General features: G+C 45.3%; 1 protein-coding gene across 9 annotated transcripts in view; it reads left to right on the top strand.

Annotated features, from left to right (window-relative positions):
- The window catches only part of LOC137435041 (uncharacterized), an 85,008-nt gene that overhangs the window by 18,295 nt on the left and 42,352 nt on the right, over positions 1 to 24,361 (top strand). For all 9 annotated transcript variants that reach the window (XM_078784810.1, XM_078784811.1, XM_068128413.2 and 6 more), the window contains 3 exons: positions 10,453 to 10,575; positions 15,630 to 15,723; positions 15,828 to 15,994. In XM_078784810.1, coding sequence (XP_078640936.1) covers positions 10,453 to 10,575; positions 15,630 to 15,723; positions 15,828 to 15,994 — 384 coding nt within the window. The remainder of the gene's footprint in view (positions 1 to 10,452; positions 10,576 to 15,629; positions 15,724 to 15,827; positions 15,995 to 24,361) is intronic.

Below are 24,361 nucleotides of genomic sequence, written 5' to 3' on the forward strand. Positions count from 1 at the left end.
TAGCAACCCCACCTCCAGGACGAGGCTCAGGTCTATCATACCGGAGGATGGAGTAACCTGGGAGAGATACCAAGGAATCAGAGACATCATGAAGGAGGAAAGTTTCTGTTAAGCAGATCACGTCTGGTTTGTCAGAAGCAACCTGTATGGAGAGATCAGACAAGTTTGAGCGAAGGCCCCGGATGTTTGAGGTCCATACTGTTAAGGAAGAGGAAGGGGGAGCATCGGATACAGAACAGGGGGGGGGGGGGGGGGGGGGGAGCGGTAGGGTAAGATGTGGAAGAGGAGGAAGAGGTAGGGAGAGCTGTTGAAGGTGTGTCGGAGATTACAGAATAGCTTGGAGAAAGGGAAGAATGGGGCAGACAAAAGGTTTGATGGTGATTGGGAGAGGCGCAGTGAGGTGTTATTTGATGAGGGGGAAGAGCGAGGCAGAAGGTTGAGGGAGATGAAGGTGAAAGTTGGAAGGGGGAAGAAGCGGGGAGGACGCTTTGAGGGGGAGGGGTGATAGGGGAGTCTAGGAGGGGAGGAGCGAGGGAGAGTCTCGGAGCGGAGGGGTGTGGGGGGAGATTTGAAAGGAATGGGTGATTGGGAAGATTTGGAGGGGAGGGGCAAGGGGGAAGATTTGAAAGAGATGGGTGATGGGGATGATTTGGAGGGGATGGGCAAGGGGGTAGATTTAGAGGGGAGGGGTGATGGGAAATGGGATTTTGGGGTGATGGGATTTTGAAAAATGTACGATTAATGGGAAACGAACATTTATTGCAAAATGAGTTTCTTGAGACATTCGAGTCAAAAATACGTTTGAGGACGCTGGAGGGAGGATGGAGTGCTGGAGAGTTTAGGGAATGAATGAAAGATACATTATAAGAGATGGAATTTTTTTTTGGAATGAATGGATTTGGTGAGCAAGTCGAAAGCATCCTTTTATAGAAGAAGAAGAAAGAGGTGTTATAGAATATGACAGAATACAGGTCTTCAGGGGTCAGATGAGACATTTTTTAACAATGTGATCAGTGATCACAAACGAAACAACGTGGTCGAAAAACGAACGAACGAACAAATAAGAACGAATAAACAAATAAGAACAGAAGGAAATGTTTTTGGGTTTTTTTTTTTTTTTTGAGATTTTAAAACAAGGAAGTATGGGATGAAAAGACCGTGAAAAACAGAGACCGGAAAATAATTGCAGCGCGATCAGAGAACCGCTGAGACAAAAACGAAGCCTCAAGCCAAGGTTGGACACAGTAGCCTAGTACTACACTTAGGCCTCAGAATACGCGATAAGAGAGATCGACGATTCTGTACACAGGTATGAAAAACCAACGCCAAGAATACTATTCAAGACACCCCAATAGGTACATACAAGACCAGTTTCGACAAAAACACAATTGAGAAAAGTTACTTAACTTCAAAAGCGAGCGTGCATGGACAGCTTTGAAGAGACGAGACCTCCAATCTTGCGCATGCGCATCAATCCAAGTAGGAATTTGGCATGATAGGAATTTGGCATGGGGTAGGTAGGAATTTGGCATGAATCGGCATTTAAAAACACATGACTACAGCAAGTGGTGAGAGAAATGACAGGTATGTCATGGCTAAGATGTCACAATGCAAGTGGCATGGCTAACTGGCATGACTGGCAAGACTCACATGCAATGCTGGACTGCAGATCAGGTGAGTGGCTGGCAGATGGTGAGCCGGTTGCAGATCGTATGGACCGGCATGTGGTCTTGTCTGGGGCCACAGCAACGTGTGATGGCAGTAGGTAGGGAGCCAGCTTCAGCCCTAATGTATCCTATTCCTACCTACCCCACGAATCACTCTATACTATGTTAGCTGCGGCACCTCTAAATCACTCAAAACTAATGTGGCCCTCCCGGGCCCACTAACCCGTTTGGGCTAAATTTTCTCTTGGGAGGAGAATCAAGGTGGGAGCCAATCAAGAAATCGATCAATGGAGGCAAGCGACCTCAAAATTCCGTGCCGGAGTTTTGAGGCAGTTCACCTCACGACAGGGCAATCGTTAGAAAGAGAGACAGAGACTGAATGAATGATTGTTTTAAGGCCATTTTTCCCCGCTGGAGCAGGGGTTAGCCTTGCGGGCCCCATGACAATCATGGTTCCCTGTTTGAGGCAATGTTTTATGGCCGGATGCCCTTCCTGATGCCAGCCCTTCGTCGCCTCTTACGATGCGCACTGCGCAGGGATACGGTGTACCTATTCTAAATCGGGGTGCACACCGTGACCATTCATCCCAGCAAGCTGGTACTCAATTTGCCGACCTCGGAAGGATGACAGGCTGAGTCAACCCCCCTGGTGTTAATTCAGCGATTGACCGGGATTTGAACTCAGGATCCTAAGATCCCAAGCCTGCATCCTAACCGCTAAGCCAACACCAGGCTCCAGATATATATATATATATATATATATATATATATATATATATATATATATATATATATATATATATATATATATATATATATATATATATATATATATATATATATATATATATTCGCTCCTCAGAACTCCTATATATATATATATATATATATACTTATATATCAATATATATACTTATATATCAATATATATACTTATATATACATATATACACATATATATACATATATACTTATATATACATATATACTTATATATACATATATATATATAGGTGCAGAGTTTATATATATGGGTGCAGCCAAATTCCTACTTGGATTGATGCGCACCTCTTCCTCCTCTTCCACATCTTACCCTACCGCTCCCCCCCCCTGTTCTGTTTTATATATATATATATATATATATATATAAAACAGAATAGGGGGGGGGGGAGCGGTAGGGTAAGATGTGGAAGAGGAGGAAGAGGTGTATATATATATATATATATATATATATATATATATTTATATATATATATTGTTACATATTTATGTGAATGTATGTGAATTACCATTCAGGTCTTTGCTTATCCGTGTGTAGTATATTAAGTTGTTGTGTAGTTGTTGTGGTTGGAGGGTCAGGAGCCCTTCTGAGGGAGTGGCCGGAAACGGAAGTGACCGGAAACGGAAGAAGAAAAGACACGAGGGAACAGGACGAGTATTCTTCTTGATCTTCCTCGCCCCGCGACGACAAAAGGTGGAATCGACCTCGCGCTGCGTGGAAAACAGAGGCGTTCCGAAACCCGTTTGGCGAGAGGAGTTACCTGGACGCGTAACTACCTTTTGACCCGTCAAGTCCCCGTGAGTTCGTGCACGGAACCAAGCGGTCGCACGTTGGGCCACGCGCGCGTTGCAAACCGCGCTTGGTTTTGCCCCGTCTACAAGGACGCGTACGGGTCGCACGTCGAGCCTCGCACGCGTTGCAACCCGCGCTTGGTTTTGCCCCGTCTACAAGGACGCGTACGGGTCGCACTTTGGGGCCTCGCGCGCGTTGGAAGCCGCGCTGGATTTTGCCCCGTTGCTTGGCAAGGAGGGGCGCTGCAGCAGCTGTCCCCGGTACGAGACGGCACGTTTGGAGCACGTCCGCCCGGGGTTCGTTCAACCGCCCGTGTGCGGAGACGAGAGACATTGTGAGGAGCAGAGACCGAAAGGGGGTGTGAGTACTCACCGGGACACACCTGTATAAGATGGCCATCTTAATCATAGGGAATTGATTGTGAATTGGGAATTGGTGATGATTATGTATTGTTGATTGCTCGGGGAAAATCTCCGTGGTTGTGTTCTTGAAATATTGTTGATGGTTGTGTCATTGAAATTGTTTGGTATCATTACCATAGAAATATATCCTTGAACGTCAGTTGTCTCTGGGGTGAAATTCATATGGCTTGCGTGGCGAAAGCGCATATATAATACAGCTTTCTGGCGAAGTTCCTCTCACGGTCCGGGGGTCACTGGGACCAGGTATTCACCGAGGGGACCACGTAACAGAATTGGGGGCTCGTCCAAATTACGATTCGCAATTGGGTCTACGTCCGGGATTTCAAATTGTATAAAATAATAAAATAAGAATTTTTTATTAATTAAAATTAATTAATTAATTATTAATTGGAAATTTTTTTGAGAAATTGGGGTAAAGTCTTGGGTGAAGGTTAACAGGTGTTAACGATAAGCACCATGGCGTTTGTGGCACAGAACTTTGGGCAAACCCCGAGTGAGGCACAGTTCCGAGCGTTGCTAAAGTCGGACCTCTTGAAATTGGCCAAACATTTTAACTTGGAGGTCCGAACTAATTTGAGGAAGGCAGAGTTGCAGACCACGGTGATACAGTCTATGGTGGGATTAGGAACATGGGACGAGTTAGCCTGGGAGTGGCTACCTGAGGAACCAGAAGACGTGGAGCTCCGGAAACTGGAGTTGCAATTACGGAGCCAGGAACGGATCAAAGAAGAAGAAAGGAAAGCAGAAAAGGAAAGAGCAGAAGAAGAAAGGAAAGCAGAAAAGGAAAGAGCAGAAGAAGAAAGGAAAGCAGAAAAGGAAAAAGCAGAGGAAAGGAGAATGGAACGAGAACTCCAGGAAAGGTTAAAAGAAGAAGAAAGGAAAGCAGAAAAGGAAAGAGCAGAAGAAGAAAGGAAAGCAGAAGAGAGGAGAGAAGAGAAACAAGCAGAGGAAAGGAGAGTGGAACGAGAACTCCAGGAAAGGTTAGCAGAAGAAGAAAGGAAAGCAGAAGAGAGGAGAGAAGAGAAACAAGCAGAGGAAAGGAGAGTGGAACGAGAACTCCAGGAAAGGTTAGAAGGGAGAAAAGCAGAGGAGAGAAAAGCGGAAAGGGAATTAAAGGAACGTGACATGGAGCTTCAGCAAGAAATCAAATTCAAGGAGCTGGAGTTAATGAGAGAACGGGGAGAGGCACCACCCTTGCTGACGGGGTCGACACCTAACCAGAGAACCTGGGATGTGGGCAGACATGTGAGGCTGGTTCCACCGTTCAGTGAAAAGGAAGTCGCGAAATTTTTTCCACACTTTGAGAAAGTGGCTCGACAATTAAATTGGCCGGAGGAGGCCTGGACCATACTCGTGCAAAGTGTGCTGGTGGGGAAAGCTCAGGAAATTTATTCGGCGCTACCAATGGACCAATGTGCAGATTATGAGGTACTGAAGAAGCACATCCTCAAAGCCTATGAGTTGGTTCCGGAAGCTTACAGGCAAAAATTCAGGAATGCCAGGAAGAGGGAGAGTGAGACCCATGTGGAGTTTGCCAGAGTGAAAGAAAACATGTTTGATCGGTGGTGTGAGTCAAAAGGAGTCGGGAAAGACTTCGAGACCTTGCGGGACTTGATCCTGGTGGAGGAATTCCAGCAGTGTGTCCACGAGGACATCAAAGTGTACCTGCAGGAAAAGAAGGTACCAAAGTTGTGGGACGCAGCCACCATGGCAGATGATTATGCCTTAACCCACCGAATAGGGGTCCACGAACCTAACTCCTCGCCTAGATCTCCGCAGGGGAGGTGGGGAACAGCAGGTGCGGAGAACGACCATACATGGCGGCGGCCTCGAGATGATTATGGGGACAACTATGATACCCCACCGGTTCGAAATCAGAGGGATGCGGGCCCAAGACAAACTTATAGTTCGGGGGGCCCGAGGCAGACCCCGAGTTTTTCCTCCGGGCCTACTTGCGCGTTTTGCAAGAAACCTGGACACTTGATGTCCAGTTGTTACCTCATGAAAAGGGACAACCCAGAGCGGAGTCCGACTATTACAACTCCGAATGCGATGGCTAGCGTAAGAAATCGCCATCAAAAGGGTTACCAACCATTTATTTCAGAGGGGTTTGTGTCACTGGATGGAGCCTCGACTAACCGGAGACCGGTTAGGATATTGAGGGACACAGGGGCCCACCAATCTTTAATGCTTGAAGGCATTTTGCCATGGTCCGAGGAGACGGCAACGGGGGATAGTGTTCGTTTACAGGGGATCGGGGGCGGTGTTAGTGCTCCCCTTCAGGTCATCCAGTTGGAGTCCGATTTGGTGTCAGGACCGGTCACCGTCGGTTTACAAGCCACGCTTCCTGTAGAGGGTGTATCTGTGGTTATCGGGAATGATTTGGCCGGGGGTCAAGTTTATGGTAACCTGAGGGTTGGTAAAGAGCCCAGCAGGGAAAATAACACCACACCAGCTCGGGAGGGCGACCAAAGTGCCAAGTTATTTGTAGGGGGACTGAACTTCAAAACAGAGGAAGAAGTTCTGACCTCTGTCTTCAACAGATATGGGCCGCTGGTGGAAGTGCGGTTGGTAAGAGACTGGGAAACGCAACAGTCAAGAGGGTTCGGCTTTGTCACGTTTGCCAGCACAAAAGACGCCAGAGAGGCAGAGAAGAATTGGAATGGCAAGGATTTGGAGGGTCGGACCATAACAGTAGGGAAGGCATTTCGTAGGCGTCGAGAGGTCTACAGGAGAGGACAACTGGGCGGTAGTTTTGGTAGTGGCCGAGAAGGAGACCGCTATTCATGGGACTACAGGGACCAGTGGTCCCACCCTAATTATTCGGGAAGTTCTGAGAAGTTGAAGCACTGAAGGCGGCAGAGCCGCCGAGCCAAGATTCCTACACGAATTAACCGTGAACGCCGTTCCTAAAGGCGTCCATGTAGTGAACTTTCATGCACGGACTAACCGTGAACTCCACGTTCCTCAAGGCGCCCATGTAGAGAACTTTCCTGCACGGACTAACCGTGAACTCCGCGTTCCTAAAGGCATCCATGTAGTGAATACTCGGCTTGGCCTCCCGGAAAAAGTGCTATCGAGTTGCTTAACTTTGGATCTTTGATCAACCCCTTAACCTTCATTCCCAAGAAACTGACGGGCAAAGTCAGAGGGTCATGAGATGGAGTTTGATTTGGCAGGGACAATGTCGTTGTTGGTACTTAGTCCAGAGGGAGTAATCTGGAGGGGTTGTGGTGAAATTTTGGTTGCTTTATTTTTAAGTGATAACTGTGCCCGGGGGGAACGGATAATGTGGGGGGTGTTGAGTTATCTGGTTTGTTTCTCCAAATTGGCCGGCAAAGAAAGTTTTCGCTGGGTTCAAACTTTCTTTCTTGAAGGGGGGGAGTGTTACATATTTATGTGAATGTATGTGAATTACCATTCAGGTCTTTGCTTATCCGTGTGTAGTATATTAAGTTGTTGTGTAGTTGTTGTGGTTGGAGGGTCAGGAGCCCTTCTGAGGGAGTGGCCGGAAACGGAAGTGACCGGAAACGGAAGAAGAAAAGACACGAGGGAACAGGACGAGTATTCTTCTTGATCTTCCTCGCCCCGCGACGACAAAAGGTGGAATCGACCTCGCGCTGCGTGGAAAACAGAGGCGTTCCGAAACCCGTTTGGCGAGAGGAGTTACCTGGACGCGTAACTACCTTTTGACCCGTCAAGTCCCCGTGAGTTCGTGCACGGAACCAAGCGGTCGCACGTTGGGCCACGCGCGCGTTGCAAACCGCGCTTGGTTTTGCCCCGTCTACAAGGACGCGTACGGGTCGCACGTCGAGCCTCGCACGCGTTGCAACCCGCGCTTGGTTTTGCCCCGTCTACAAGGACGCGTACGGGTCGCACTTTGGGGCCTCGCGCGCGTTGGAAGCCGCGCTGGATTTTGCCCCGTTGCTTGGCAAGGAGGGGCGCTGCAGCAGCTGTCCCCGGTACGAGACGGCACGTTTGGAGCACGTCCGCCCGGTGTTCGTTCAACCGCCCGTGTGCGGAGACGAGAGACATTGTGAGGAGCAGAGACCGAAAGGGGGTGTGAGTACTCACCGGGACACACCTGTATAAGATGGCCATCTTAATCATAGGGAATTGATTGTGAATTGGGAATTGGTGATGATTATGTATTGTTGATTGCTCGGGGAAAATCTCCGTGGTTGTGTTCTTGAAATATTGTTGATGGTTGTGTCATTGAAATTGTTTGGTATCATTACCATAGAAATATATCCTTGAACGTCAGTTGTCTCTGGGGTGAAATTCATATGGCTTGCATGGCGAAAGCGCATATATAATACAGCTTTCTGGCGAAGTTCCTCTCACGGTCCGGGGGTCACTGGGACCAGGTATTCACCGAGGGGACCACGTAACAATATATATATATATATATATATATATATATATATATGTATATATATATATATATATATATATATATATATATATATATATATATATATATATATATATATATATATATATATACATACATATACAGTATATATATATACTGATATATATATACTGATATATATATATATATATATACTTATATATACATATATATACTTATATATCAATATATATACTTATATATCAATATATATACTTATATATACATATATACACATATATATACATATATACTTATATATACATATATACTTATATATACATATATATATATAGGTGCAGAGTTTATATATATGGGTGCAGCCAAATTCCTACTTGGATTGATGCGCACCTCTTCCTCCTCTTCCACATCTTACCCTACCGCTCCCCCCCCCCTGTTCTGTTTTTTATATATATATATATATATATATATATAAAACAGAATAGGGGGGGGGGAGCGGTAGGGTAAGATGTGGAAGAGGAGGAAGAGGTGAGTGTGTATATATATATATATAAAAAACAGAACAGGGGGGGGGGAGCGGTAGGGTAAGATGTGGAAGAGGAGGAAGAGGTGCGCATCAATCCAAGTAGGAATTTGGCTGCACCCATATATATAAACTCTGCACCTATATATATATATGTATATATAAGTATATATGTATATATAAGTATATATGTATATATATGTGTATATATGTATATATAAGTATATATATTGATATATAAGTATATATATTGATATATAAGTATATATATGTATATATAAGTATATATATATATATATATATATATCAGTATATATATATATATATATCAGTATATATATATACTTGTATATGTATATATATATATATATATATATCAGTATATATATCAGTATATATATATATATATATATATATATATATATATATATATATATATATATATATATATATATATCGTTTATGTGGCGCGACTCATCCAGTTGGCGGTTCAATTACACTGCAAGGTAAGTTCCGTTGCCAGAGAGAGTAGTGAAGCTCAACCTGATCAGCACAAAATGAAGCCCGGCGTTCGCTCCTCAGAATTGCTGGCGTCTCCTTTTGATCACTTCTCGCTCATGTCTCTCTCTCCCTCTCTCTCTCTCCCTCGCTCTCTCTCTCTCTCGCTCTCTCTCTCTCTCTCCCTCCCTCTCTTTGTCTGTCTGTCTCGCTCTTCCATTTGTGGCGATCGGACTGGGTAGAGGTGTGCGGTATTATTTGTCCGTAACAGGAGCATGATCTTATAACAGTGTAACTATGAGCTGTCTGCGTTAAGTCGGGCGCCTTAAATAGAACCCATTTCATTCTCCTGCCAGTCTCGTGCTGCAAGGTGTGCGCGCATTTTAAAAGAGAAAATAACGGAGGAAAGAACAGAAAAAACAAGCTCACAGGGATGATAAGTCTTTGATACTGACAATGGGAGGGAATACTGCGTCTTTCTAAAGGATAAGGATGTCTCCCACATCAGAATTAATTATGTTACGCTCATTCTAAAACGCTCATTAAGGAAATAACTGTACTATACTGAGCATTTATTGACCCCTGGGAAACATTTCCACAACAATGTAGATTTGTATCTAATTCGACAGTTGGGGTGGCCATCGAGGGACCTCAAGAACAGAGGACAGTTTACTTACTGCAGTGATTTATTTATTTTTACTAAATTTAGTGCGAATTCATAATAACTACAGTTATAAAGACTATCCAAAAATAAAATGTGCACTAACAATTCCCAGATCGACTAGTATTTGTATGTCCAGCCTTTCCTCGCATCAGGAAGTGAATGTACATGTCTGTTGCATCTTCTGAAAAATTGATGCAGATCTGTAGCTCTGCTTTCACACTGTCCACCTCCAGAGTGTTCCTCTCGTTTCTCCAAGCGGTGGTTTCATCATTGGGAAAACTCGTTCCGTGTGAGCCTTTGCTGCATGGTATTGAGAATATGTAGGAGATGAGTATCTTTATGTTCCTGAAGTGTATCTGGGCTTTGCTGAAAAACTTTGCTGACCCAATGAAGACAAACAATCAAAAGTTAAATTGTGGGTCGGAAAGGTTGGGTGGCCCAAGGGGAAAATAGAGGTGTCCGGTTTCGTATAAATAGAGGATGGAGTAGCAGAAAACTGGACAAACGGCCACCCTATCTACAGCACAACAAGAAAGAAGGACATTTGCTCTCAGTGTTCAAGTTGATATTCTATCATATGAAATGAAATGACACACATTTTTAATCAGAATATTTGTTTGCATCTTTTATTTTTGTCAAAGTTCATTAAAATTATCTTCTCTTTTTCTTTTATATGTTTAATCGTATTGTTGTGAGTGTGTGATCGGTTTGTTTCGTTGTCCATCGTCAGTTCCTTGCACAGCGTTTGACTGCGATCACCGCTTGGCTGGAGCAGGCCAGAGAAATGTCCAAACAATGGGATACTCCACCAAGCTCTGTTGATCAAGTCAAGGCCTACTTGGAGGCTCATCAGGTAAGGAACAATGCAGTGACAATGTTAGGAATCAACTGGTGAATATAAATCAATTTTCCTATAAATGGAGACTAAACTATGACAAGTTGACTTGAATAAACATTGTATGACAACTATACGTTTATGGTCTGTTGCTCAACAGGACTTATTACTGTTGTTTTGCAAAAGGCCTGGCCAGGGAAGCATTCTGAAGATTTCTTATGATTGAGGGACGATTTGATTCAAATCTAAAAACCCACAGTTTTTCTCTTTTGACCGAACGCCTTCATTCTCCATATAATGCATCAACTATAAGACACTCGGTAGAGCGCATACCTCCACAAGGCAGAACAAATTCCTTTTTTTTATCCCACTGATAGGCCAGATCTGGACTCGGACCTGAACCAAAATCAAATCGGCTTGTTCTTGTCGCCTATCCAACTCTTCCACCAAGATTTGTCATAACTCATCCACAACTTTTTGAAATATCATGCTATATATCGTTTTTGGCCCCATCACTCAAGGGTGAAGAATCATGAGAAAATATAAAAATTCTCTGATCCGTATTCGGATCACACCAACATTTAATAATATCATCCGTGTCACATACCCAACCTCTCCACCAAATTTCGTCACATACCCAACCTCTCCACCAAACCTCTCCACCAAATTTCGTCCGAATCTGTCCACAACTTTTTGATGTTCTGTTCACAAACAAGGACACGGGTGAAAATGTAACCACCATGCAGCTTCAGTGGCGGAGGTAATGAGAAACGTTATTGAGTGAATATATATATATATATTTTTAATTTTGTTTTGATTTTTTTTTTTTTTTTTTTAAGTGAGGGGAGAAAATAAGATATTATTGAGAAAATAGAAGCAAGATACCCGGGTATATACCAGGATAAAAGCAATATAGCAAGATACACTTTCTATCCAAGGGAAGGGCATTCAGGCCTTGAACAATACGAAATGAACGGAACGAAAAGCACAAAACAAGGAATTAATTGACATGAAATATTGCACGGGTTACAACAGAAGCACCGAGAATCTAGATGAAGACACAACAACAAAAACGAATCCGGTTTGGAAAACTCAGCTTTATTGAAGTGGAAACGAGTAGCTCACATTTCACCGTGAACATACGTTAATTGGGAATCAAGTTGAAATTTTGACACAATCCTCACAGACAAATAAACAGACAGACAAACAAGGGTGAAAACATAACCTCCCCTCTGTTCACCTACGGTAGCACGGGTAACTTCAAGCTTGTCAATTTATCCTCGGGGGGGGGGGGGGGGGGGGGCGGAAAAATGTTTCTTTTTTTAATTGTTACGGGTTCTGCACACGCCGACCGAGGTGCGTACTCGGACTCACCGCCACTACTGGCCCAGAGGTCACGGATAACTCCATGTGCCGGAGGGTTGTCAAACAACAGCAGACGCTGGCAAAAGTAATTACACAGAGCAGGATCCACACGTCCACGGTCGCGTTACCTACTCGTTGGTACAACTACCTGAGCTGGGGTCCACACCCTCAGAGTTGACCAGTCTTCCAACTACTATGGCCTCGAAGCACTACCGGAGTGAAACAGTGGGACAGAACTCCCGTCTATTAGGTACACACTGTATCGGACCAATGAAAGAAAGGACACAAACGAGCAGGTTTGAAAAGTTTACCAAAGATAAGCAAGTACTTATGGTGAGCACATTGTTCACAATGTGCTTACTGTAAGTACTTGTTTAGAACGGCTTACCGTAGAACAGCAATCTTTATTTCACAAGCAGGCAATCATCAAAGCGCATACTTACAAGCAAGCAGGTGGGCAAAGATACGGAAGAGCAGGCTTACCCCCTATATAATACGTATTTCCCTTAGACAGACTTACTTACACAACAGACATGGTGCCATCATTCATTCTGGAACGAAGGGGTCAGTAGGAGCAGAAAGAGGCAGTTCGGAGTATTGGTTTTCGGAGTGCGGAGAGAATATTGGTAAGCAAGAAAAACAGCCTGAGTGTATGTGCAGCCGTGCGGTGTACCGGGGACTTTGGCATCACCATGCCCTCGCCTTGCACACCCCTTGCTTCACTCTGAACTCACCGTGCCCTCGCCTCACATTCCCCTTGCTCCACTCTGAACCCACCGTGCCCTCTCCTCGCACTCCCCTTGCTTCACTGTGAACCTACCGTGCCCTCGCCTCACATTCCCCTTGCTTCACTTTGAACCCACCGTGCCCTCGCCTTGCACACCCCTTGCTTCACTCTGAACTCACCGTGCCCTCGCCTCACATTCCCCTTGCTCCACTCTGAACCCACCGTGCCCTCTCCTCGCACTCCCCTTGCTTCACTGTGAACCTACCGTGCCCTCGCCTCACATTCCCCTTGCTTCACTTTGAACCCACCGTGCCCTCGCCTCGCACTCCCCTTGCTTCACTCAGAACCCAACGTGCCCTCGCCGCGCACACCCCTTGCTTCACTCTGAACCCACCGTGCCCTCGCCTCACATTCCACTTGCTTCACTCTGAACCCACCGTGCCCTCGCCTCGCACTCCCCTTGCTTCATTCAGAACCCAACGTGTCCCTCGCCTCACACACCCCTTGCTTCACTCTGAACCCACCGTGCCCTCGCCTCGCACTCCCCTTGCTTCACTCAGACCCCAACGTGTCCCTCGCCTCACACACCAGTTGCTTCACTCTGAACCCAACGTGCCCTCACCTCACACTCCCCTTGCTTCACTCTGAACCCACCGTGCCCTCGCCTCGCACTCCCCTTGCTTCACTCTGAACCCACCGTGCCCTCGCCTCGCATTCCCCTTGCTTCACTGTGAACCCACCGTGCCCTTGCCTCGCATTCCCCTCGCTTCACTCTGAACCCAATGTGTCCTCACCTCACACCCTCCTTGCTTCACTCTGAACCCAAAGTGCCCTCACCTCACACTCCCCTTGCTTCACTCTGAACCCAACGTGCCCTTGCACCGCACTCCCCATGCTTCACTCTGAACCCACCGTGCCCTCGTCTTGCACTCCCCTTGCTTCACTCTGAACCCATCATGCCCTCACCTCGCATTCCCCTTGCTTCACTCTGAACCCAACGTGCCCTCACCTCACACTCCCCTTGCTTCACTCTGAACCCAACGTGCCCTCGCCTCGCACTCCCCTTGCTTCACTCTGAACCCACCATGCCCTCGCTCTCCTTGCTTCACTCTGAACCCACCGTGCCCTCGCCTCGTATTCCCCTTGCTCCACTCTGAACCCAACGTGCCCTCACCTCACACTCCCCTTGCTTCACTCTGAACCCAACTTACCCTCGCCTCGCACTCCCCTTGCTTCACTCTGAACCCACCATGCCCTCGCCTCGCACTCCCCTTGCTTCACTCTGAACCCATCGTGCCCTCGCCTCGCATTCCCCCTTGCTTCACTCTGAACCCACCATGCCCTTGCCTCGTCGTGCTCCCCTTGCTTCACTCTGCACCCACCGTGCCCTTGCCTCGCATTCCCTTTGCTTCACTATGAACCCACCGTGTCCTCACCTCACACTCCCCTTGCGTCACTCTCGACCCAGTACGGCTTGTCCTGCATCTAGCGCCGTTCATCCTGGCAGCGGATCCCTCGAGCAGGCAGTTTTCTGCTTGATGCGTCCCCGGCACACACAACAGCCCTGAACCAAGCCGCATTCTGACCTTTATACGTGCGTTTATTCCTGCTGGGCATGTCTTTGGGGGAGCAAGATTAATGTGAGGATCCTTCAACCATGTGTGGCCTCTTCCCATTGGTGTGCGTCCAGGAGTGCAGCGATTGGAGCGGTGGAAAGTCCCCATGTTGTGATGTTCAGGCGGCGACGCATGCCCCCGACCTTCCCTTTGCGGCGCTAATATCCAAGTGTTTTTTTTCCCCCACACGCAGACACTCACAAATGACCTGCCATTCACCGGCGATTTTGCCACTCCTTCACACACACGTAAGGTTTCCTCGATACTGCACGTGTGTTTGAGAAGCGTTGTCCCGCATGACGAATATATGAGTGCATGGAAGAAAGAATGGGTGGAAGGCAATTTGACCGTTCTGGAAGACTAATTGTTTCTCATGGTGAGGGACTTGTTCACGTGTACGGCGGAGGTTGGTGTGGTGATTGAGTACGGGATGGACGGAAGGATGAACAGATGGTTGAATATGAATAATAAAATGTGAACAAGAGAGAGAATTGCTTTGCAATACATGTCCCCTACCTAGTTTCAGTTCATTATGTTGAAGGGTAAGGGGGAAAAGTCTGGAAAAGTGACCCATGTATAATATGTGATATTTTCAAAGTTCAAAAAGGGCATAACTCTGTGAAAAATTGGTGAAACACCCCAAAATTCAAACTTGTTCTGTAACTTATAATAAAGCCATGTACCACATTTCAGTTGAATATGTTAAATGGTATGGGAAAAAACGTTCAGAAAACCACAGGTGGGATCGACAGACAGATAGACGGACGGGCGGGCAGACAAGAGAGCAAACCTATAGGCCCCTATGGCTAGGGGACTAATACGAATCTGGAGTCAGAATGGTGATGGACTGGTGAACAGAAGGTTTGAATGTGAACAATAAAAGAATGAGGGGTCGGAATGGTGAGGGACGCATGAACAGATGGTTATTTGTGAGGGAATAACCGAGCGAGTGGATCGAATGAATGTACAGATGGACCAAAGGATGAGAATAAACTGACTGTGCCGTGGGGTTGAAGGAAAGACCGATGGGGGTGAAGGAGTGGTTGTCGAATTGAGGTTTGGTGAAGCGGATTCTTCGTGTATTGAGGAGAATAAAAGTGGCAAATGTGGAGCTATCACAACGGAAATACGCAGACTAACCTTACAATGCATTCAGTTCCCTGGACAAAGGGCAAAGGTCTACTTACCACATAAAATAATGAAATAAGTCATTCTGGGGAATCCTACGTGTACATGGATGTCCTATCCGGGATGCATTCCGACAACCATAACGATATATTCTTCTACCATTGGAAGTTTGACCTTGTGCTTGTGGATAAGAAAAGTTATTATTATTATTATTATTATTTTTCCTGTATTCCCAGGACTTGAAATGGCAGATGGAGAACCACAGCCCCGAAAAAGATGCTCTCATTGAAGAAGGCAGGTCTCTCCTGACCTTATTAGGTTCTCTTCCTGGTATGCTTATCTCTTCATTTTGTTCTTTTTTTCCCATATTTAAGTTGGCCTGCTCCCATTTTCTTATCATTAGACACCATTTTATTTTGTTAATTATATTTTAGGTCTTGAAGCATCCTTGAAATGGGTGGAGGTCCGATGGGCCGGCCTGCTGGACCTGCTAAGCCAGCAGCACATCGCTGTAGCTCAAGGTCTAAGATTGATCAAAGATGAATTGGTTGCCATGGCAAAGACCGTCCCTGTCAAGCCACTCATCATTGAAGGCCTTCCGGTGAGTGCTGGATTAGAAGAGTAGAAGTATCTAGGAGTGGAGTTCTGTTACGTGTACATAATTTTCCAGCGATAAGCTTGCTGTCTTCTGTTCTTCCACGGTTCGTCTGATATTACTACTTGGAGGAAGCAGTATCTCACTAAAATCTGATCCGATATCCCATCGTAAACTTTCCATTCATAAGACCGTACTGAGCTTAAATTGTGGTTTTAGGCCAAGAGCGACTAACGAGGCAAAGTGGTCATGGAAGCTCGATCCATCCAGGGCCTTTGGAATTCAGCCAGGGCCTACTATTGGAAAATATGTTGGCAGATCTTTAATGGCAGTCGTGCAGAGGACCACCGGCTTAATGTCACCTTCGATTCATTACCCCTGGCTGGCATTGTACAAGATGTCAATTTATCACATCAACTCTACCGTGGATCAGGCCCAGGATCAGACGGTTCAGAACATTCCTTGTCGATTAGCCAAAATATTGGGTACAAAAAAATGGAATCTCGATTGTGACTCATTCAAAACGATGTGTTCAGCTTTCGTATGCACCCCTTTGGCTGCTGGTTGCATCATTTTCTAGGGAGTGGCTGTGCCGCTGATGCAGTGCCTCCATTACCAGTCCACTGGTACTCATTTTTTCCGACCTTGGGAGGATGACAGGCTGAGCCAACCCACCTGGTGTTAATTCAAAGGACAGGGGCTCAAACTCAGGACCCTAAGATCTCAAGCCAGGCTTCAGGATGCGTTGATTCTGTCCCATTGATTTTGATCAGGCCTCCTGTAATAGCGGGGCCGAAGCTGGCACAATGTGCTGGGTACCCTCGAACGCTGCCACTTGTTGATCCGTGTTAGCCGGGTGATTATTTTCAGACTTTTTTCTAATGCCAGTCGTATTTTAAGTGTTTTGATGTGCTCTTGTAAACCCAGCAGCTTGCTCTCCGTGAAATGTTTCCTCGTTCTCTTACCGAAGAGCTACAAAAACCGTATTGAGAATTGTTTATTTTTTTTGTACAAAGTACTTTTTTATTGGAACTAGTGGAAACATTTATTGCAGCCTTGTATGCATCATCCCAGAGGAATAATATTGTCCAGCTTCATTTATAATCACGTCACCACTTTTACATGTGTTTTTTTTTTTTAGCATCGACTTGTCCAATCTGCGGCTATTAATAGACGATGCTTCCACGTATGGCACTGTGTCCGAGGCCTTGTTCGTATAATCGTCCCATTGGTGTTGTTAACTTTTTGGTTCTTGTTTGTTTGGAGTTACCTTAGACTACCAAGTGTTTGTAAGTCATCCAAACCTTTTAACATTATCCAATGAAAAAAGGAAATGGAGTTTAAGCTTCAGAAATTTGTCTAATAGCGAGTGGCTGGGGAATGGTGAGTCACCACGTTTGGCTGAAGTGCGGCATGTCGAGGCATGGTGCCAGGAGTCTTCTGGTTTCTGCGGCCAGACCCGGTAAAGTTGCCCATTTAGAGTGGTGCTCATACAGTACTTGCTTCTATTATGCTCCACTCGCAGGGTAAAACGTTCTCGCCCTCCACGATCGATACACTGAGTCCGTAGAAGTCACTTCCACACCTGCTTTGATAACATTTTTGCAGGGTCTAATTGTCTCTGGAAGAGCTCGCATGTTACAAAGACATTGGACAACATAGGGCTCGACTTTGATTGAAACATTAGGTAAACACTTTTGGGGTAGTCACAACTTTCCAGTGATGCATATTGTGACGTGACCTTTCTCTCTCCAACAGTCAGCAGGGATATGAAGGAGAAATCCCTCCCTACTCCCTTCTTCCCCTCACCCATGGGATGCAAACTCGTGAGGCCTATCCATCCCCTATTCTTTGAACGACGAGAGTCAGGCGAGGAAGCCACACGTACTTTTTTTACTTCTTGGGTATGACTTGAACGGGGTTCTAACCGCCGACCTCGCAGACTCGGAGTGGACGCTCTAACTGCAATGCCTCTAGTTCCGGACTGAGGAGGGTCACAGGACAAATTGTAGGCGTGCGTCTTTTTGTTTATACAAGAATTTGTTTTTCTTCTGCCCAATAAGAGCTGATACTTTGGGTTCATCTAGGACAAAGTTCAGGTTTTGCGTTGGTTTCTGACACATTTTCCTTCGGCGTTGCACTGTTGAGAGTACAAAGATGATCGGGGAAGATGCTTCACATATGACTTCAACTTGTCTTTGTATTTGTACCGAAGCTTGTTTCGATACTCCAAAAGTTATACTTGCATGACTTTTCAAGGTGATCTCTCACTTCGGACACTCACTTCTTCTGTTGCAGTGGAAGCTTTCACATGCCTTCACTTCAGTGTATATTTACTTAGGATGTATACATAGCTAGTGGAGGACGTCATTTTCCCAGCCTCGTTTGTCAACACGTCATGCCCTCGCCCACTCCTCGAGGTGCTCTCCAGTCCGGAGTCCTTGACGAGCGATCGTAATCGTACTCGGAAACCTGTCATCTGAAAATTTCAACAGGATCGATATTCTTGTTCTCCAGAAATCTTGTTGTGGAAATGGCCCTAGTGGGGTAAAACTGGTTAGTATAACGTTAGTTACTTCCCATTGGCCTTGTTGACTTTTTGGTTATTGGTTGTTTGGAAATCCATCTGCCCCTCAGAAATCCACCAACGAAGCTGGACGGAGGTTGTGTTTTCATCACTGTTTGTCTGGCTGTGAGCAGGATATCTCAAAAAGTTATGGACGGATTCAGACAGAGATTGGTGGAGAGGTTAGGTGTGCACCAAGGACCAATTGGTTAGATTTTGGTGAAGATCTAGATCCGGATGCGATATTTTTAAAGTGATTCTTCACCACTGAGAGATGGGACCAAAAACAACATATAGCATGGTATTTCAAAAAGTTGTGGATGGGTTGTGACAAACTTGATGGATAAGTTGGGAAGGTTACAAGAACAAACAAATTAAATTTTGGTTCAGGTCTAGATGCAGATCCAGCTTATCAGTGGGATACAAAACGTAAACTGTTCAGCCTTGTGGAGGTGTGTGCTCTACCGAGTGCCGTTCTAGTTTCTTCGTAGATGCTTAGTATAAGCATCACCTGTAATAGATAGACAGTTCATCTTCCTGTAATAGATAGATGGTTCATCTTCCTGTAATAGATAGATGGTTCATCTTCCTGCAATAGATAGACGGTTCATCTTTCCTCCAATTATTGGCATCTAGACTTATCATCCATGTTTTCTGTTCTTTCATGTGTTATCTGTCCTTTGTGTTCTTTTTTAAAAGCACAAGGCAGTTAGGAGAATAAGCAGGTGCCGTTTTTAACAGCAGTTAAATCGCCACAGGGGGCGCATGGAGTAACCCTTACGGCTCATGGTTTTTTTTTTTGGTTTTTTTTTCCGTTCATCTCGCGCTGCAGACGTTGCACCGGAATGGGCTTCACACCAGCCCCGGAGGATGAAGGCAGTGTGCCGGGATAGAGCAGTGACATCTCAGAAATTGGCTTCAGGAGAAGGCTGGCTTTTGCTTTCCCAATGGTTGAGTTGAGTCTCACTTCCCTGTCTAGCCATGCAACTCGCCCTCAAGGGGATTGAACCACCAACCGGCTGAGCCACCCATGCAGACTGCCGCATCTCTCTCTCTCTCTCTCTCTCTCTCTCTCTCTCTCTTTCTCTCTTTCTCTCTTTCTCTTTCTCTTTCTCTTTCTCTTTCTCTCTCTTTCGCTCTCTCAGTCCCCGGAACGACTGCCCCACAAGGGAACTGAACTACCCAGACTCCGACACATCTCTACCTCCTGTTTGCCCCGCCAACTCTCTTCAGTCCTGTCAAAGCCTGTTTCTCTATCGTGCCATATGAATGAAAGGCCTTTAAGATTAGCATGATTAAGGAATCTACCAATCATTTGGTTTGTATTGAGTGTGTGCATACTGGTAGTGGGTAAGGGTTTTATTTCCAGTTGGTTGCATCATTTTTTAAAATTGTGATTGCTTCATTGTTGTATCCTTCTGCCATGCCATTTTCTTTCATACACGTGATCTCGGAGTGGATTACACTTGTGGCTGCTTCGCTTGGTGGTTTAGGCTGGTTGCAGGATGATGGTAAAGCGGTTCAAACTGCTTTAGACTGCGATTGTGACCTAATGGTTTGCTCGGCCAAATTAGATTGGTCACAGGCGTCTATTGGCGCATCACCTGGCTAATTCCACGGTCCCACGAGTATTGTGAAGTGGCAAACAGGCCCGGAAACTTATTCTGGACAGTGGACTTGGTTGGCGGTTGCGGTCGTTTTGACATGTCGTGGCACTCAAACCGGGCAACCGGAACAGACCTGTGGCTATAACAATATAATTAATTATTATCTTTTCCACCCTTTTTGTGACCTCGCTTGCAGCCATCTTGATATTCTGCACATGCATTAAAGTGGTAAACACATGATTATGGGGATTGGTTACTAACACTATAAAACACACGAATTTCACCTCCCTGCTCCTTGTATTTATTGTTATTTAAAATAAAAAAACCTTTCTGTACACCACTTTTGAGGCTCGGTTTGCAATGCACCATCTACAATTCCAATAGAAGAGATATAATTACTCTTTTACGGAAAATGTTTTTTGAGTTTGTTTTATCATCAAAAATAGACCGCAGTGAATACACTGGTGTTAAAGGATTGGCTTTTAAAACCTACCCTTATGAAGGGGGACAGACATCTGTACAAACACACAAACTCACATTGTGTTTTATATGGTGTGGCGTGGCTTGACTCGCAACGCTCGTCTCACCACACGTCGTCGCAGGGGCACAGGCTTGTTCAAACTGAGGATAATGACCTGACAGAAAAAAAAAAAAGACTGAATTGGAGTTGCTGTATTGTCATGATTTACACCAATCACAATACAAACATTTCTTTTGTTCAAATTTATTTGTAATATTGGTGATATTATTTATTTGTAATTTATTTGTGATCAAAAAAGGTCCAAGTGGTGTAAAGTTCAAAATGGTCAAGGGACTAAACTGTCTAATCGGTCTGAAGGATCTAAGCGGTCAAAATGGTGTTGAGGTCTAAGGGGTCGAAAGAGACTTAAGGGCTGTATAAAGGGTATAAAAGGTTGGAGGGGAGAAGGGATCTAATGGTGTCTAAAGTATTGAAAGGGTCTTAAAGGTAAAAGCGGCCTTAATGGTCTTGGGGGTCTTCAGGATCTTGGGGTTTAATGGGTCTAAAGGTTCTTATGAGTCTTACGAGTCTTATTTTTTTTTTTTTTTGTATACTGAATCGAGGCTCATAAAGAGCTAACATTTATTTCACAAACAAATCAACCAGACAAACAAAATATACAAAAAGAGGGAGCGGAAGACAAGATGGGGAGAGATGGGGAAGCACACAAACACAACATCCGAGAGCAGGGAGATGCGTGGAAGGGAGAGGGCCCAGGGGGAGGAGGCGTGGGAAGGGGGGTGGGGGGGGGGGGAGGGGAGGGAGAAGTATAAAACACAAGAACACCAAGGACTTCCAGGACAGAAGTTGGTATTTCAAAAAAGTGGAATTGGGGTGAAATTAGCGGGGGTAGAAAAGATCAAGGTTTTGGATGGGGGAAGATAAGAGATGGTGGTGAACAGCTGTTTTAAAGACCTGGAGGGTGGAGTGGGATTGAAGAGAGTGAGGGAGTTTGTTCCAGAGGTGGGAGAAAAGAGGAATGAAGGAGTGAAGGTGAGCAGAGAGTCTTGATTTTGGCAGTTTAACCATAAGAGGGTTGCAGGCAGATCTTGTGCGACCTGTAGGAATATTTGCGGGACAGAGCCCAGAGAGAGCTGGGGGGGCAAGGCCGGAGAGGAGTCGGTAGAAGACGGAAAGACCACCAACCTGCCTGCGGTGAGTGAGTGAGATGCCCTTGGAGTTAGCTTCATCGCGGGAGATTCCAATGATTCTGAATGCTTTGGTTTCAACAGCGTGAAGACGAGCTAGGTGTGAGGCAGGAGCACCAGCCCAGAGGGGAGAGCAGTATTCCATTGAGCTGCGGATGAAAGCCTTGTATGTGGTGAGGAGCTCAGGTGTGCCAAGGAAGGACTTCGCACGACGGAGGATGCCCAGTCGGCGACTGGCTTTGGAGGCCAGATTTGAAATGTGGTTTTCCCAGGAAAGATCATGGCAGATAGTGAGACCCAAAAGCTTGAGTGACAGAACTTCTTGGAGAGGATTATTCAGAAAGTGGATGGGAGGGTTGTCCAGTCGGTCTTTTCGGAGAGACATCGTAAGAGTGTGAGATTTGTCAGGATTGAAAGACATGTTCCACTTGTTTGCCCAGTCTGTGATTTTGTCCAGGTCTGCAGAGAGTGAGGAGGCTGCAGACAGCCGATCTGAGGGATGAAGAATGGAGCGACAGAGAGTAGAGTCATCAGCAAAGAGATAGAGAGGATTTTCAAGAGAGTCAGAGAGATCATTGATGAAGACCAGAAAAAGCACAGGGCCCAGAACACTGCCTTGGGGAACTCCAGCCTGAACAGGAAGAGGAGATGAGAGAAACCCATTCAGGGCCACACGTTGACTACGACTAGAGAGGAAGTCCGCCAGCCATGCGTGGATATTTCCATGGATACCAAAAGAGGAGAGTTTGGTGAGCAGAGCGGGGTGCCAGACCGTATCGAAGGCACGTGATATGTCAAGGGAGACTGCTCGAATTTCCTGTTTGGCATTGAGGACCTCCATCCATTGTTGAGAAAGCAGAAGCAGCCGGGAAGGTTATAGGCTAGGTGGCGAGGCCGGTCGAGGCCGACTCAGCCGGGCTGGGCCCATTTCACAATAAATCTTCTTCTTTCAAAATTCTCTTGAAGTACAACTTATGCACTTAATAGGAATATCTGACTGATTGCAACACATGCTTTCAAAATTCTCTCTCGCGGGGCCCGACAGAAGAAAAAACAAGGAATTGTTGAGCACTAACTGATACTGGGCTCGCGTCAGACCTATGTACAGAAGATTAAATTCATTCAAAAAAAAGCCGGGCAACGCCGGGTGCATTCAGCTGGTATATATATAAATTACTATCCATTCCATGGCCAGGGATGGAAAGCGGATTACTGGATGCACGTCTGCCTGAATCATTTGCCCGTATTAGGTCGTGATTTCATTTCAAGAGAAGGAAGAACGCTGAGAGGACGTCCAAGAAAGTCCTGGATTGAAATTGTCAATAAAGATATGGAATGTTTGAGTTAGCATGAAAGTTGGATGGATCTATATGGAGGAATGGCATCATGCGAACAACCTCTGGAAAATTTTTAATGCCTCCGCCCCCGAAGATAGCCAGAGGCATTATGTTTTTGGGTCGTCTGTCCGTACGTCCATCCGTACGGGCTAAACCTTGTTTTTCTCAGCAACAACATGTCCTATTGAGACGAAACTTTTAGAGTAGGAGTGACACCTATGCAGAATGTTTTCATGATAATTGTGATGTCATAGATCACGTGGTATGGCAACCATAATGGATTAAATGCAAATAATAAATATATATTTCTCAGAAACCACTGAATGGAAAAATTTGAAACTTTGCACATTGCCAAGTACTCCCAATTGGGAACAAAACCATGATAATGATGACATCATAGGTGAAGTGGTACTGTATACCAGCCAAAAATGTTTTCATTGAATTCCTTATCCTAAAAATCTGAAATTTCATGCACATGATCTATGACACATTTGTATTGGAATATTAAATTTATGACATCATAGGTCGCATGGTTTGGCAGACCTAAAATTTGGATTTAACCTGAAATCTTAAAAAAAACATCTTCTCCCAAACCACCAAATCGATTGACTCAACATTTTACGTGTGTCATTGACTAGGCATGGAAATTAAAAGATGATCACGAAAACATCATTGGTCACATGGCGTGGCAGCCATATTGGATTGAAGGAAAATATTAAATAATTCTACCTCTGAAACTGCTTACCCTATCGATGCGAAATTTTACAAATATCCTCAAACACCATTGTTGCATATAGTTTGAAAATAATGATGTCGTAGGTCACGTGGTTTGGCAGCCATCTTGGATAGAAAAACGAACCTTATCCGATCAACACGAAACTTCACAAATGTGATCCCCTACCCATACATATGCAGAGTGTACATTATTTTAAGGTCATATCTAACGTGGTGTGGCAGCCATATTATCTTGAATGCCGATAATTTTTTAAAATCCCTTCTCTGAAACCGCTTCACCGATCGATGTGAAACCTGTCATGGCCTGTGAAAATGTGATACTTGAAACCGGCATAAGGGATTTAAATCAAACTTGTTAATTTTTTTATGACAGTGAACAAGGGCATCTACCCGTTGTGGGACTATGCGGAGGCATATTGGCGACACAGTCACATTGCTCTAGTTGAAAATGGTTTGTTGT

The sequence above is a fragment of the Myxine glutinosa genome, chromosome 9, assembly GCF_964187855.1.
Source record: "Myxine glutinosa chromosome 9, kmMyxGlut1.1, whole genome shotgun sequence".
In the NCBI taxonomy this organism is placed as follows: domain Eukaryota; kingdom Metazoa; phylum Chordata; class Myxini; order Myxiniformes; family Myxinidae; genus Myxine; species Myxine glutinosa.